General features: G+C 42.8%; 1 protein-coding gene across 1 annotated transcript in view; it reads right to left on the bottom strand.

Moving 5' to 3' along the window:
- Window positions 1-13,927, bottom strand: part of Cep135 (centrosomal protein 135) — a 67,288-nt gene that overhangs the window by 13,038 nt on the left and 40,323 nt on the right. The window contains exons 15-21 of the mRNA XM_029477920.2: window positions 10,963-11,114; window positions 4,219-4,334; window positions 3,992-4,146; window positions 3,518-3,573; window positions 2,671-2,839; window positions 1,214-1,324; window positions 656-841 (exon numbers count right to left, since the gene is read on the bottom strand). Coding sequence (XP_029333780.1) covers window positions 656-841; window positions 1,214-1,324; window positions 2,671-2,839; window positions 3,518-3,573; window positions 3,992-4,146; window positions 4,219-4,334; window positions 10,963-11,114 — 945 coding nt within the window. The remainder of the gene's footprint in view (window positions 1-655; window positions 842-1,213; window positions 1,325-2,670; window positions 2,840-3,517; window positions 3,574-3,991; window positions 4,147-4,218; window positions 4,335-10,962; window positions 11,115-13,927) is intronic.

Below are 13,927 nucleotides of genomic sequence, written 5' to 3'. Positions count from 1 at the left end.
AGTTTATTGTGTGTGTGTGTGTGTATATATATATATATATACACACACACACACACATATACATACTAAACTTATACCAAGTTGAAATTTATACCAAGAAATAGGCAATCTAATTATATCAAACTGTGAGTCCTTATTAATTTAACTGAACTTAAAACTATATTAATAAAATTTTTCTTCAACTGTCATTATGATGAAAGCTTATTTATGTCTAAATGCTCAACTCCTGAGCCATTTCTCTGGCCCACAGCTAGTCGTTTTGCCCAGCACCCATGAAAGCAACTAGCACACCATGTCAATAGGAACAGGACTCTCAATATCCCAAGTGTGGACGTAAATAAACTTCACTGAAAGGTGAACGGCTAAAGCACATTTGAATGCGTTATTATGCAGCCTTGGAAAAGGACAAAAGGTGACTTAAGACAGACACACTTGAGAGTGAATGAGCCTGAAGATGGAAGAACTTCACAAGGTGAAGATTAGCACACTGTTAAGAATGTACATAATGCATGGGACCACACACTTATGAGTGGCCGAATGGCAAACCTTCTGCCACCTGTCTCTTACTACTGTGAAAAGGGACCGGGCACCTGCTAGAGCATGGCAGTGGTAGAGCATTCCTACCCAGCCCCTTTCCTGGACAGCGCAGCCTCACCTCCTGGATCTCCTTCTCCAGGAGGTCCACTCGCTCCCGCAGGTGCCTTCTCTCTGTGTCGATAGACAGCAGCTCCAGGCGGACTGAGCTGTTCTCCCCTTCCGCTTGCTGAGCCTTGACCTCCCAGTCCTCAGCACGGCTGTGGAGCATCTGGAATCTATCCAGCAAGTCTTTATTTTCTCTTTCCTGGTTTAAGAGCAATTACATTATTTCTAAGTCCGTACTGTCAATGGAACATCTATATCACAAACTCTCTCTGTCTCTCTCTGTCTCTGTCTCTGTCTCTCTCTCTCTCTCTCTCTCTCTCTCTCTCACACACACACACACACACACACACAGTGGTAACACTGGAAGCTGCTTGAATTTAGGAAACATAGCATGCATATAGGTTATCCTAAGATAAACGGAGAAATATAAACTTAGTAGGAAAGACTCCTACTCTCAAATATCTAATATCTAATCTCAAATGCGCAACATTTAAGGCTGGAGGCAGAATTAAAGATACAAGAGAGTTCTTAGAAAGCCAGTCTTAAGTGCAAGCTAAACAATGTTTCTCACCTTGGCGGCCATCAGGCTCTCCCACCGCGACACCTCAGTGATGTACTTATGGACTCTGCTCTTCATCTCTTCTTTTTCTTGCACTGCTGCTTCCAGCTCCAGTGAGATCTCCTGGAAGTCAGCAGAGCAGAGAGACAGTCAGGTCGCAGTCACATGCACACAGCAGAGCAGAGAGCCGGTCAGGCTGCAGTCATGAGCACACAGCTCCTTTGGAACTGAACAAGAAAAGTGTGGAAAACCTCTACTGTGTCATTTTTTCATGGCTGGCCTTGGGGTGTGTGTGTGTGTGTGTGTTTGTGTGTGTGCGCGTGCGCGCTTGTTGAGTGTGCAGTGAACGCATATATACATAGGTGTACAAGTTGATGTCAGAGACACAGAGCAGAGGAGGATGCCAGATATGGGGCTCTCTGTCTCCCTCCCCCTTTCTCCGGAGACAGACCTTTCACTGAGAGTGACGCTCCCCATTTCAGCAAGGCTGACTGACCTACAAGCTCCCATGATCTGCTAGTCTATAACCCCAACTCTGGGGTCACAGGCAGTCATGCCAGCCCTTTTACACAGGTGCTGGGGATTTGAACTCAGAATATCTTACTTCATTTTACAGCAAGCACCCTTACCCACTGAGCCATCTCCCTAGTCCAGATCTTGACTTTTTAGCAAACTTTGACAAAAAACTCCCATGACAGTTCTGACCTTGTATTTGATTTTACATCAGGGCCAGTTAGCTGGTATTAGAAAGCTGATATAACTACAATATGGTTGACATTGAATAATACTGAAAGCAATTTTTATATTACATAAAAGAAATCATCAGTCTCCATAGCATAATTCTGTAATAAACTAATACAAACAAAACTTTACAACATCTGCTATTTAAAATATCGTTATTGATTTACAGATACGTCTCTAAGAGAATGGAAGTAAGCACAAGTTGTTAAACCTGTAATGGTCCTTTTACATAAAAGACGTGCCTAAGACTGATGCTGTGTCCTCCCCACCCCAACAAAAGCCATGCTCCTTAGCAGCAAAGACTAAACAGTATCAGGCCTGGTAACACACCTGTCATTCCCACCCTTGGGAGGTGACAGAAGAGGATCAGGATTAGCATCCTTTGGCTACATAGGGAGTTCAAGGCCAGCTGGGACTACACGTGACCCTGGGTCCAAACAAACAAACAAACAAACAAGCAAGCAAACAAACCAACCCAACTCCTAGGAAGGAAGTTCAACTCCAGATGGAAAGAAGACTGTCCTGCGCTGCGCTGCGCTGCGTTGTCAGGCCGCTGTGCTGTGCTGGCTGTGTTCTGAGAACTACCTTTGCTGATGCCGACAGACACCATTCCCTCAAGGAGTTACCCTGCTTACATTCAACATTGTTGCATTTTTGAAGAATGTATTTAGAAGTTTAATACTTAGCAAAAAAGTAAGTTCATGAAAAATCTCTGCCTGGTTTCATACCTGATTTTCTCTCGCCATTGTGGCCAGGTCATCTTGTAACCTTCTATTTTCCTTAAAAGAGATCTCTCTAGATTTCCCAACATCATCAAGCTCCTTGTGAGATGCATCAAGCTGGCGCCGGAGGCTGTTTATCTCTCGGTCTCGAGTAGTCAAAGTTTCTTGTAGCTGGCTGTCAAAGAGTGGTGTAGTAGTCACAGCTATAGAAAGCTCACGTGAAGTAAGACTGCACAGTCTCAGTAGGTGCATGAGCGCAAGAGAGGCTACATGCTGCCCATGGACACTGACTGAAAATACTCAGGGACTGTAGAGTTCTATCAATCATTATATACAAATAAAGCCACAAAATAAATATTATTATACAGGTTAAGCAAACATAACACCTTCAAGTGTTAGAAAATACAATATAAAACCACATTAAATATTTAGTGTTTACATTGCCTTTATTATATAAAACATAAAGGCATGTAGCATAAATATAATTAGTGACTTTTCTTTCTAGATAGCTTAAAATATTTCTGGAGACTAGATACAAAATGTGAAAATTTTAAGATTACTCAAGATAGGTTTAGTTGAAGAACAAACACAAAAGCTGGTCATTAAAGCAATCTAAGTTGAGGCAGCAGGACTTGAACAGGTGACTATGTAAGCACGGAGCACAAGCGGGAAAATGCAACGGCAGTGCGAGCCAACAGCAGCAGGGAGCAGGTCAGAGCAGAACTAAGCAAGCAAGGATGCCCCAGGCAAAGCCGGAACTCCACGGGACACAGAGCTCCAGACTCTGCTAAGTAGGAAGGCCGTGTTTGCTGGAACTTTCTCAGACATGGAATACCACTCATTGGTTACTCACTTAAGCGACGTTTCATACTCTGCAACTATGACCTTCAACTGGGCAATAACTTTTTCCTGAGAAATTACAGAAACATGAAAGATTTTAAGTCACTCATCCAGAATTATCTTCTGCTAAGTCTGCATAATCAACCTCATTTAGGTAAGTTCAATTATATAAATTATACACAAAAGCAAACTCTAAAAAACCACAGTTCTATACCCATCTAATATCACATCTTGGTATGTCTCCACCCACCGAAGAGCTGAAGTGGCTTCCTTCAAGTGTACTTTAATGAGACCAAATCGCATTCTAAGAACAGATAAAATCCCATGTAAAGACTCCAATTACTAGGACAGGAGGAAATCTAGCTACGTCAACAGGCAGAGCTGTGGGTCTCAGGAATTCCTCAAGGGCTGTAAGAACTGCGTATTTCACGTGGAGACTAACCAGGCTCTCCTGCTGAGAAGCCAAGAACATGGGGCAGATACTTACTTTACTAAGGAGGCTTTCCTGCAGGTTGGCGATCTTTTCTGTCTTCTCATCCACAGTCTCCTGGAGAAAGTCCTTTTCTTTGTCCATCACTCCAATGGTCTTCTTCATTGCGTGAGTTTCTTCGCTCTGCACCGTCATCCTGTGGTTGAGATTCTCTATGGAGAAGAAGAGTGTTTGTAAGGTAAGGGCAATTTATGTTAGCAAAAGAAAAATTTCAAAGGGCTCACCTAGTTTTTGCTCCAGCATTTTAATTTGCTCTTGGGCTGATTCAAGTTCACCTCTTTTTATGGAAAGCCGGTGCTGACAGTCATCAAGTGAGCGCTGTAGCTGCTCATTGACGATCCTAAAGCAGTGGACAAAAACACATGGCATTCTTTATCTCTCACAGACATAGCTTTGTTAAATGAGTGCTCTTAAAATAGTTTGATTTCTTATAAGTTCCTTTTATTTCTTATTATAAAGCTCTTCTAGTCTAATCAACAGCTTTTATTATACAATATTACTCCTGCTGTCCACCATTCTTTCCCAAAATGCTTTCATCTCCCTAAAAATGATATGGTATAAAAATGAAATTAATCGTATATTCTCTCCCAGAAGATTTTCGGTAGTTTTAAAGTTCTCCTCAGTTCCCTCACATCAACCCCCTTTTCCTCAAAATCTCCGTCTGAGAGCAGAGTCACAGCCCTGTTTTAATGGCATGCCTGGCACTCCAGACTCTCCAGAAGTCCTCACCGTCCAGACCACGTGAGCTTGGAAGTTTGCTTCTTATTTTGGCTCTCTGAGTGGTAGGTGACAGTAGGTCACGTGATGGGAAGACAGGCATTTCTTACAGTGTGATGGGATAACAACAAAGGCTGGTTTCAGGGAGCCAGGGGCAGGACTCATGGCCACTTAGGCCGTCCATGGGAAACCCTGTCTCTAGTGTCTGTTACTAGCTGGAAGTAACTGCTCATTTTCAGCAGTAGCATCCTGAAAGCTGTCACAAGATGTCTTGGCTGTCGCAGTCACAGGCTTCTGGATGCTTCTATCTCTGTGCAGGAAGCATTTACCCTGTCTGAATGGCTGAAAAGGCCACTCTCACCTCAGTTAGCTGGGAATAACTTCCTTTGGGTTTCCTTTGAGGATAAGACACTGAAGAAGATACTAATGGGAGCTTGACTCAGAAATGCCTACTGAGCAAGGTCTAGTTCCCAAAACAATGATTAAAGTGGGGCATTCCTATAGAAATAAGTTCTGAGGGATACTGGGGCATTCTGACAACAAAACACTAACATAGAGTTCTCACAGCGAGCAGACGAAGACAGAGGCAGGCAGAGTTGGACTGATTTCTTAGAACTGTACAAGGAACCAAACCAAGTCAGAAAGAGGCCAGGCTCAGGTGATTTTACTCCGGAAAAGCATCTGCAGTCCAAGTGGGTGCTCCTGGAACCTAGAGCCATGGTGTGTAGGGAGAGCTAAGGGGAAGGGACTGTGCACACCTTAGTTCATGTATGTCCCTGGAGGACTTTTGTTACAACTATGTTCCCAAGTTAGTGAAACAATTTGCTTGTTCAGGATCACAAACTATCAGGGAAAAAGCATATCTATATACATATCTGTGTTTTCTGATGGTCTTGGGTAACCCATGTAAAAAGGTCACTCAACTCCCTCAAGTTGCTGTGCTACCTGGACAGGAAAATGGAATGACTAATAGGACTTACTGAAAAGCAATGGCTGGCATTGCTTAAAACTCTAGGCAGAGCTATGTCTCCTTTGCACGTAGTTTTATAAATGATGTGATATGCTGTTGGGGGTGGGGCTGATGAAGGCACAGAGGACAACATCTGGACTGACAGGAAGGAAGCCCTAACAAAGGCTTTGCCTCTTCTATCCCAGTGTAGAGAGGGCTTGGGAAACAGAAAAGTCTGACTGAGTACTGCTGCCCAGAGGCTTCCTAGCAGGAGCGGGGAGGGAGGCTCATGGCTGGGCTGCCACTTTACTGTCTCTAAATTGGAAGGAAACTTTGAAAACCAAGTCTTCAGTAAAAAAGAGATCAGTTTCTTAGCTTTAAAAGTTACAGAAGAAAGAAATGATTTCCCACCAGAAAAGAAAAAAAGTGAAACTGAACTTCATTCTGTCTCCATCTTCATCTGACTGACCTACGCCCGGCTCAAATCCCCCTCAGCCTCAAAGTCCACAGCCATATTACACTACAATGGCTACACATACTCTCATTTTGGGGGGTAAAATGAATTATTTCCTTTCGTTACAGGGTGTATCTAAAACATCTTAAAAACATCTCTTAAAGGTTCTTTCATTCATAATAAATGTTTCATGTTCTAAAATGAAGTTCCACCCGAGAGAGATAAGTTTGGAAATTCGATGACCTGTTAGGGGAAAGCTATTGATGGGCTTTCTTGGAGCTTCTTCTATGAGCCCATGGTCCATGCCCACTACTGACTATGAAGACTAGGAATGACGTCACATGGTGCACCAGGAAAAGGAAGAGTGATAGGGATGATTTCAACATTAGCTCCACAAGCTCAGACATTGTCATTTCATGGGAGCATTCATGTTCTTATTGCTAAGAAAATACGGTAGGGATACACGCTAAACAGTTTAGGTATCCCACCCCCAAAACAGTTTCAGGCAGTCCATGAATTTTCATTTCTTTATCTAAAATGATTTCTGATTCCTTAGCAAACAGTTCTCAAGGGAAACTAGTTGCATATATCTGGATACATCAAACATTTCTGAATATATCTAACATCTTAAAGATTTGCTTACTTTATGTATATGAGTGGTCTATCTGAATGTATACCTGCATGCCAGAAGGGGTCATCAGATCATACTACAGATGGTTGTGAGCCACCACGTGGTTGCTGGGGACTGAACTCAGGACCTCTGGAAGAGCAGACAGTGCTCTTAACTGATAAGCTATCTCTTTAGCTCCTAACATTATTAATATATATGTATGTTTCTGAATATATCCAAACAAATCCCAAGTAACTGCCATCTATGGCATAATCACAGACCCATGGAGAGTTCATGGCCATTTGCAGGAAACTGCTATTGCATGTTGTCATCCTAGATAAACATGTAATGCTCTTGGCTTTAACTGATGTAATGAAGACTCAGGGCTATGCTACACAGGATTCCAGATGTTAAACAGGAAAGACCACTTACTTGAGCAGAGAGATTTGAGGCCAAGTCTGGGCAATAGTAAAAACTCACATAAAGGTTACAGTGACTGCAAACACGGTGACAGCCCTGTTAGAGGTGCATCGACAGCAATGACAGAGATGCAGATGCCTGCCATGGGGTGACTGAGAAAAGGGAGTTGTCTAACTGGGCTGGAAGCAGCTCATCCTTGAGCACAGGCTGACAAACCATCACTGATTGCTTATTTCTTTCTAGCTGCAGAGAGCTTTTATGTTTAAGTGAGTGAAAAAAATATTTCCACAGGAAAACATTTTATGACATAAAAATTAAATGGAATCCAAATTTTTGCATCCATAAATAAAACTGTGATGAAACAGAACCGTCACCCTCTCTCACTTGCACACTGCCTACAATGGCTTTCGCCCTTCAGAAGCCAGGTTAAAGGCGCAGTGAAAACTGCATGGCCCAGGGCTGAAGTTTGCTGCCCCAGTTCTAGAGACTAGCTAGCACGCAGAGGCGTCCAGACCCATCATCCCCGCACACAGGCCTTTCCTTCTTATCCTTGAAGGTTTGGGTTAGGCTGATAACTGCTGGACCTCATTAAATGTTGTAGCTCAAGAGAGGCAAGAGTCATTACCATTTTCAAAATGGCTATTTTCATACTGTCTTCAGATGCTACACCAAGAGGCCAGACCAGAGACCAGCGATTTGTACAATTAGAGGTTCTGTCTGATCCAGAAGGCCTGGCTGAACACATGGATATCGGGTGGGAAAAAATGCCTAATACAGGAAGGCAAAAAGAAGATGGTCCATGACCATGAAAGGAGCAGACATCTCCTCTCTCTGAGAATCAGATTCATGGATGAAACTTCATGTCTTAGAGTAACAGAGCTCTGTGAGCCACACTGAAAAGGGCACGAGGCTTGGACAACGTTCTGCTTCTGCAAAGGGCTGTGCTGTGCTCTGTACTGAGTTTAGTGCCGAATTTAGGCCTGATAGATTGAACTCAAATTTTTATCAATGTTTATCAACTGAATATTGAAGACATACTAGACTTGGAGATAGGCCTCCCCCCTTTCATCCCCTCTCCCCTTCCCAAAACACAGAGAGGGGTGGGTAGAGGGAGAGAGAGGGGTAGAGGCTGAGGAGAGGGAGAGAGGGGGATCGAGGGAGAGAGGAAAAGAGAGATTTGGTGAGTGGAAAGCAGAATTCTGATCTGCAATACACACGATAGAGGGAACAATTCTCATAACCCTCTCCTACTGCACAGTGACTGAATGGCAATAGCTGAAGGCAAAAACAGGCTGAACTCATAAGAGAAAATGGTATTGGTATCAGAACAAAACCAAACCAGACTATGGCATCCACAAGAGGACACTGGCTGCTCTGTCACCCAGAGTCTTCTGTAAGGAAAAGAAACTGGTGGTATGGTTCTGATCTGAAGGAAAAGGAAAATGGCAGCTCTGGTCAGCTGGATACAAAAGCAAAGCGGGTGGACTAGCAATTCTGCAGATGAAGATGTAGCACTGTCTCTGCCTGGACTTTGGAGCTGAGGACATACCAGATGAGGGGCAGGCTCACTCTGCCCTCCTCCATAGAATACCTGCAGAGAGAGGAAGCAGGAAGGATAGAGCTGTCTCTGAACTTTTGTAAAGCCTTCCTGATAAAGATGGTAGTAAGGCATTGAGGGAGAAAAGGTTGTTGGTAACCCTAGAGCCCCCGAGTCTCTCCCTCAGCCTTCCTCTTCCTGATTACTTCTGTCACGTGGTCGGGGTTTCTTATACTGTAGGTCTGTGACTCCTGGCTTTTGTATTTGGAGTCTGTGTCTTTTATGCTCATCATTTCTTTGCCCTTCTGAATTGTAGGTGAAACTCTTGAACCTGTTTTTTTTGTTTTTTTAATTTTTTATTAGGTATTTTCCTTGTTTACATTTCCAATGCTATCCCAAAAGTCCCCCATACCCAGCCCCCCACACTCCCCTACCTACCCACTCCCCCTTTTTGGCCCTGGCGTTCCCCTGTACTGGGCATATAAAGTGTGCAAGTCCAATGGGCCTCTCTTTCCAGTGATGGCCAACTAGGCCATCTTTTGATACATATGCAGCTAGAGACAAGAGCTACTGGTTAGTTCATATTGTTGTTCCACCTATAGGGTTGCAGTTCCCTTTAGCTCCTTGGGTACTTTCTCTAGCTCCTCCATTGGGGGCCCTGTGATCTATCCAATAGCTGACTGCGAGCATCCACTTCTGTGTTTGCTAGGCCCCGGCATCGTCTCACAAGAGACAGCTATATTTGGGTCCTTTCAGCAAAATCTTGCTAGTGTATGCAATGGTGTCAGCGTTTAGAAGCTGATTATGGGATGGATCCCTGGATATGGCAGTCTCTAGATGGTCCTTCCTTTCGTCACAGCTCCAAATTTTGTCTCTGTAACTCCTTCCATGGGTGTTTTGTTCCCATTTCTAAGAAGGGGCTAAGTGTCCACACTTTGGTCTTTGTTCTTCTTGAGTTTCATGCGTTTAGCAAATTGTATCTTATATCTTGGGTATCCTAAGTTTCTGGGCTAATATCCACTTATCAGTGAGTACATATTGTGTGTGTGAAGCTGTTATTTTACCAAGTCAGTTTTCTACAGCCGCCAATCTACTGCTCAATAACCCTTCAACTGTAACTTATCAATCTATTAAAAAAAATCATTATCACTGCCATCCTTCCTGATTGCAATGTGTTACTAGTTCATGACTAAGTTGCATAAAGATTTTGTTGACATTCAAAGATTTCTTCCAAATTTTTGTTTTTTGTTGTTTTTTTTTGCTTTTGTTTTTTCCAGAGTTTCTCTGTAGCCCTGGCTGTCCTGGAACTCACTTTGTAGACTAGGCTGGCCTCGAACTCAGAAATCCATTTGCCTCTACCTGCAGAGTGCTGGGATTAAAGACGTGTGCCACCACTGCCTGGCTTTCTTCCTAATTTTTATGGCAAATGTAATTTAGAGCAATAGATTCCCTCTGACTTTTCAGATAGAGGGTTCATGCTAACCTTAAGTTATCTCTCTTGCCCATGACAGCTATGCAATTGGGGTGGGGGTGATGTGGGACACTGTTAGCTTTTATTTCCTTCAATTGGCTGTCCTTGAAACTGACAAATGGCTAACTAAATGGCCAATATTCCAATGTTACTTTATGCATTAGTGTACTGCTCTTTTATTCCCATGTAAGTCACCTTTTGATTTTATGAAAGAAACATTTCTTAAGTTTGCCTTTGCCCTCAAGGTTTGCAGCTACCATCTCAGTCCTGACCTGCGATCTCCTCTGCTTATCATCCGTCTCTGAGACTTCAAATCTATGTTCTATGTTCTAGCACAGTCTGCTTCCTACCCCCTTGGTTAATTTTTCTTTTTCTAAATTAGAAAGGGTTAAAAATAGGAGATATAACATTTTTATTTTATATTATTTTAAAAGAGGTGAGAAGAAGATGGAAATGGTCCACATGGCAGAAGTTCTAAGATCCGTGCAGGCCTTCCCTATAGAGTGCAGCATCTTAATTATATACTAGAGTGAACTTTAACAGCAGATAGGGCAGACAACTCTTTGATGATCATGCCAACTTGTGAAAGTTTCAAAACTATGACTACAAGACCTCTCCAGATTCACTCAGTAAATCCGAGAGCCTAAAGACATCCCTAATCCTTTGTAAAAGCTCCTAGGGGACTGTACCATGAGGCCACCTTGGAAAAACACTGTTCAAAGACACAAAGCAAAACACCATTGAACCTTGCATACCCAGAAGAAGCATGTCACAGAGTAAAATAATGAAAGAAAGCTTGAATGGACTTACCTAAGGGAGTTCATCTCTGTTTTCTGATGAGATGAGTCACCAGTCACATGGCTAAGCTTTTGAGCTTGGAGTTTTGATTTGTTCTCTAATGACTCCATTGTTTCTTTCATCATTAACATTTCAGATTGCAATTCATATTTTTCATTTTCAAGCTATAATTTGAATTTAAAAATTAATAAGCATATGTGATAATATCTTATTTTTCATAGCTATTCTTTAATAATATTTCTAGAAGATAACTATGGAGCTATATTAAACAGTAACTGTCATCTGTACTCTTAGGACCAACATGTCAGCGTGGGTGCCTCCGTTTGCCCTTCCTCACTGTCACTACAATGAGAGAAAACACGCAAACAAAACTAAGACCAGGAAATCCACAACAGCAGTGAGACAGGAAGCCAAACTACAGGCAGGATGAAAAGTCAGAGGAACGTCCTAAAACTCACACAAACCCACAAAACCCTCCATTGTTCATTTCCAGGTTTTAGAACCAATATATTCTCCCCCTAACCCCCACTCCTACCCTTACCCACCAGAAAACCTGGAAACCTGCAGTAAAAAGACAGCAATTAAATAAAACTGGGAGGTGAAAGGAATGTAACCACAACACAGTCAAGATTTATGGAGAAACAAAGTGAAAGTTTTCCCCGACCGCATGGAGCAAGACCTGACTTCATAAAGATCACAGTGCTTTTCTGCCCGGGAGCATAAGACTTGAAGTGTGTTAAGATTTCACTAAATTATAAATCTGTGAAATGCTGACTCTGCAGGTATGCTCCAGGGCACCAAGCATCTTGCTGTCCTTCACTGCATCACAGTAGCATCACGTCCCAAGCCTCGCACTGCTCAGTCTCGCTTGGGTTTGAATTTTACAAGAGTAGAATCACACCGTGTGCCTTCTTCAGTAACTTAGTGATTTGGTACAATCTGCGTCTGTACCAGTCACACCGCTCAAGTTAGTACATGTATTTCTACATGTATTTCTGCTCAATAGAAATTGTATTGATTTCTATTGAGCAGATGTATGATTGATAATCCACTGTATGACTGATGATCACATATTGGTTCAAATAAATAGTGTAGGCTCTGTGGGACCTCCCATCTGTCACCACCAATCCAGTGACACACAACAGCAGATGCAGACAATACAGAAGCATGAACAACTAAGTCACTCGTGTCTTTACTAACCCAACTTACAGAGCAGGGAGTGCATCTGGTCTAGGAACCATCACGTGCTAACCTGTCATACACAACAACTACCTAGAAATGGACAGCTGGTCATGCAGTTGCCATGACCATCCAGCTGTGGTTCGAACATGCAATGTCCAAGACAGACTGAGGTAATAACCATGGTTACCACAGTTTGGGGACGTGGTGGACTCTTTAGGAAGCAGGACCTAGTAGAAGCAAGGCGGTTGCTGGGGAATGGCCTGAGGAGACACATCGTGGCCCCTGCCTCTTCTCATCTTCTCTGCTTTCTGGATGCTGTGTGAGCAGCACTAGTCTACTGGACCCTCTCCACCACAAAGGTCTGCTTTGCTTTAGAACCAAGCAATGGAGTAAACCCTTGAAACCATAAGCCCAAGTAAACCTTTCCATAAGTTGCCTGGCTCATAAAAGGTGACAAACACTGAAAACCAGCAAAAGGAATGTGGACTGTGGAGACTCCCTGGCCACAGAGCTCAGAAACCTCAGGACTGGCTTGTGGAAGGGATCTGAAACTAGAATGCTATAACACAGAGCTGCTTAGGCAACTAAATGGGAGAAGGGAAGACCAGAATGCTAACAGGAATGTGGATGACTAAAGGCCAGGTTCATAGGCTTACATGGGAACAAAGACTCTGAAAAAGGACTAAAACCATTGTACAGCAAAACATGTAAGCTCTGTCCATTCTCTGAGACTTGTGACTATGTCACAAACCTGAGATAAAAGGTGACGGACTAATTAACCTGGGAGAGGAAACTTTAAGGCAGTCAAGCACACACGCTGCACACACGCTGTGGCTGCGGCGTGGTTATTTCTCATAGCCTTTAGCCTGGTTTATGGTGAGAACTGGGAGCGAACACCAGAGCAGAGAGTTTGAAAAATGTGCAGTTTAGCCAGAAGATAAACGCAAGTGAGGCCAACAAAGGACTGGCTGCTGAGGAAGCTAGCGACACTCTGTAACAAGCTAGAAGCCTGGAGAGCTTTGCAAGGCTGTGCTCACCTCCGTTCAAGGGCATGACCAGAACAAGTAGAAGCCTCTGTGAAAGGCTGGGCTTTGAGGAGGAAGAGGTGCATCCCTACTCACGGCTTGGGAACCATTTCCCAATGTTCAGCCACCGAGAACTCAGCAGCTGCTGCAGCTATGGTCTAGCAGGCCTGGCTACTGCTTAAACTGGCAGCATACATTGTGTGATCCTCCTGCTTCAGCCCTGAGTAGCTATGTCTAAATAATCTTAACATGATTTCTGGTTATGGTCTATTTGAGGCAGGAAACAACTTTTTATTCTTTGCATCTTCATCTATGTAGCCATTTGTCCAGGAAAGAATTACTAAATAATCATTCCTCACTCACTGATCCAGGCTTCTGTGTATATTAAGCTCCTTTTATGTATATTTGTTATATTTGGTTTCATCGGTCTTTATTAGTCCTTACCTTAACTATAATGGCCCTAAAATCCACTATCATGTTCTTTAAACTTCTATATGACTTTTGGCTCTTTGTTTCTGCATAAAATCTAGAATTTCAGAGTAGCCAACTATAGAAAATATATACTACGTAGTGAGTCTAGAATAGTTGCATCTGTATTGAACATACAGATTTTTTTCTTGTCATTATTTCCTAAACACAGTATAACCACTGTTTATGCAACATTTACATTGTATAAGGTATTATGAAATCATACACAGTCCTGTAAGAAACCTAAATGTAATTTAAAGGCTATGGGAGAATATATAGGTTATATTCAATATTATGCCATT

This window comes from Mus caroli, unplaced genomic scaffold (assembly GCF_978045245.1).
Source record: "Mus caroli unplaced genomic scaffold, Mus_caroli_1 scaffold_4, whole genome shotgun sequence".
Taxonomy (NCBI): Eukaryota; Metazoa; Chordata; class Mammalia; order Rodentia; family Muridae; genus Mus; species Mus caroli.
This window is presented reverse-complemented; position numbering and strand designations above follow the sequence as displayed.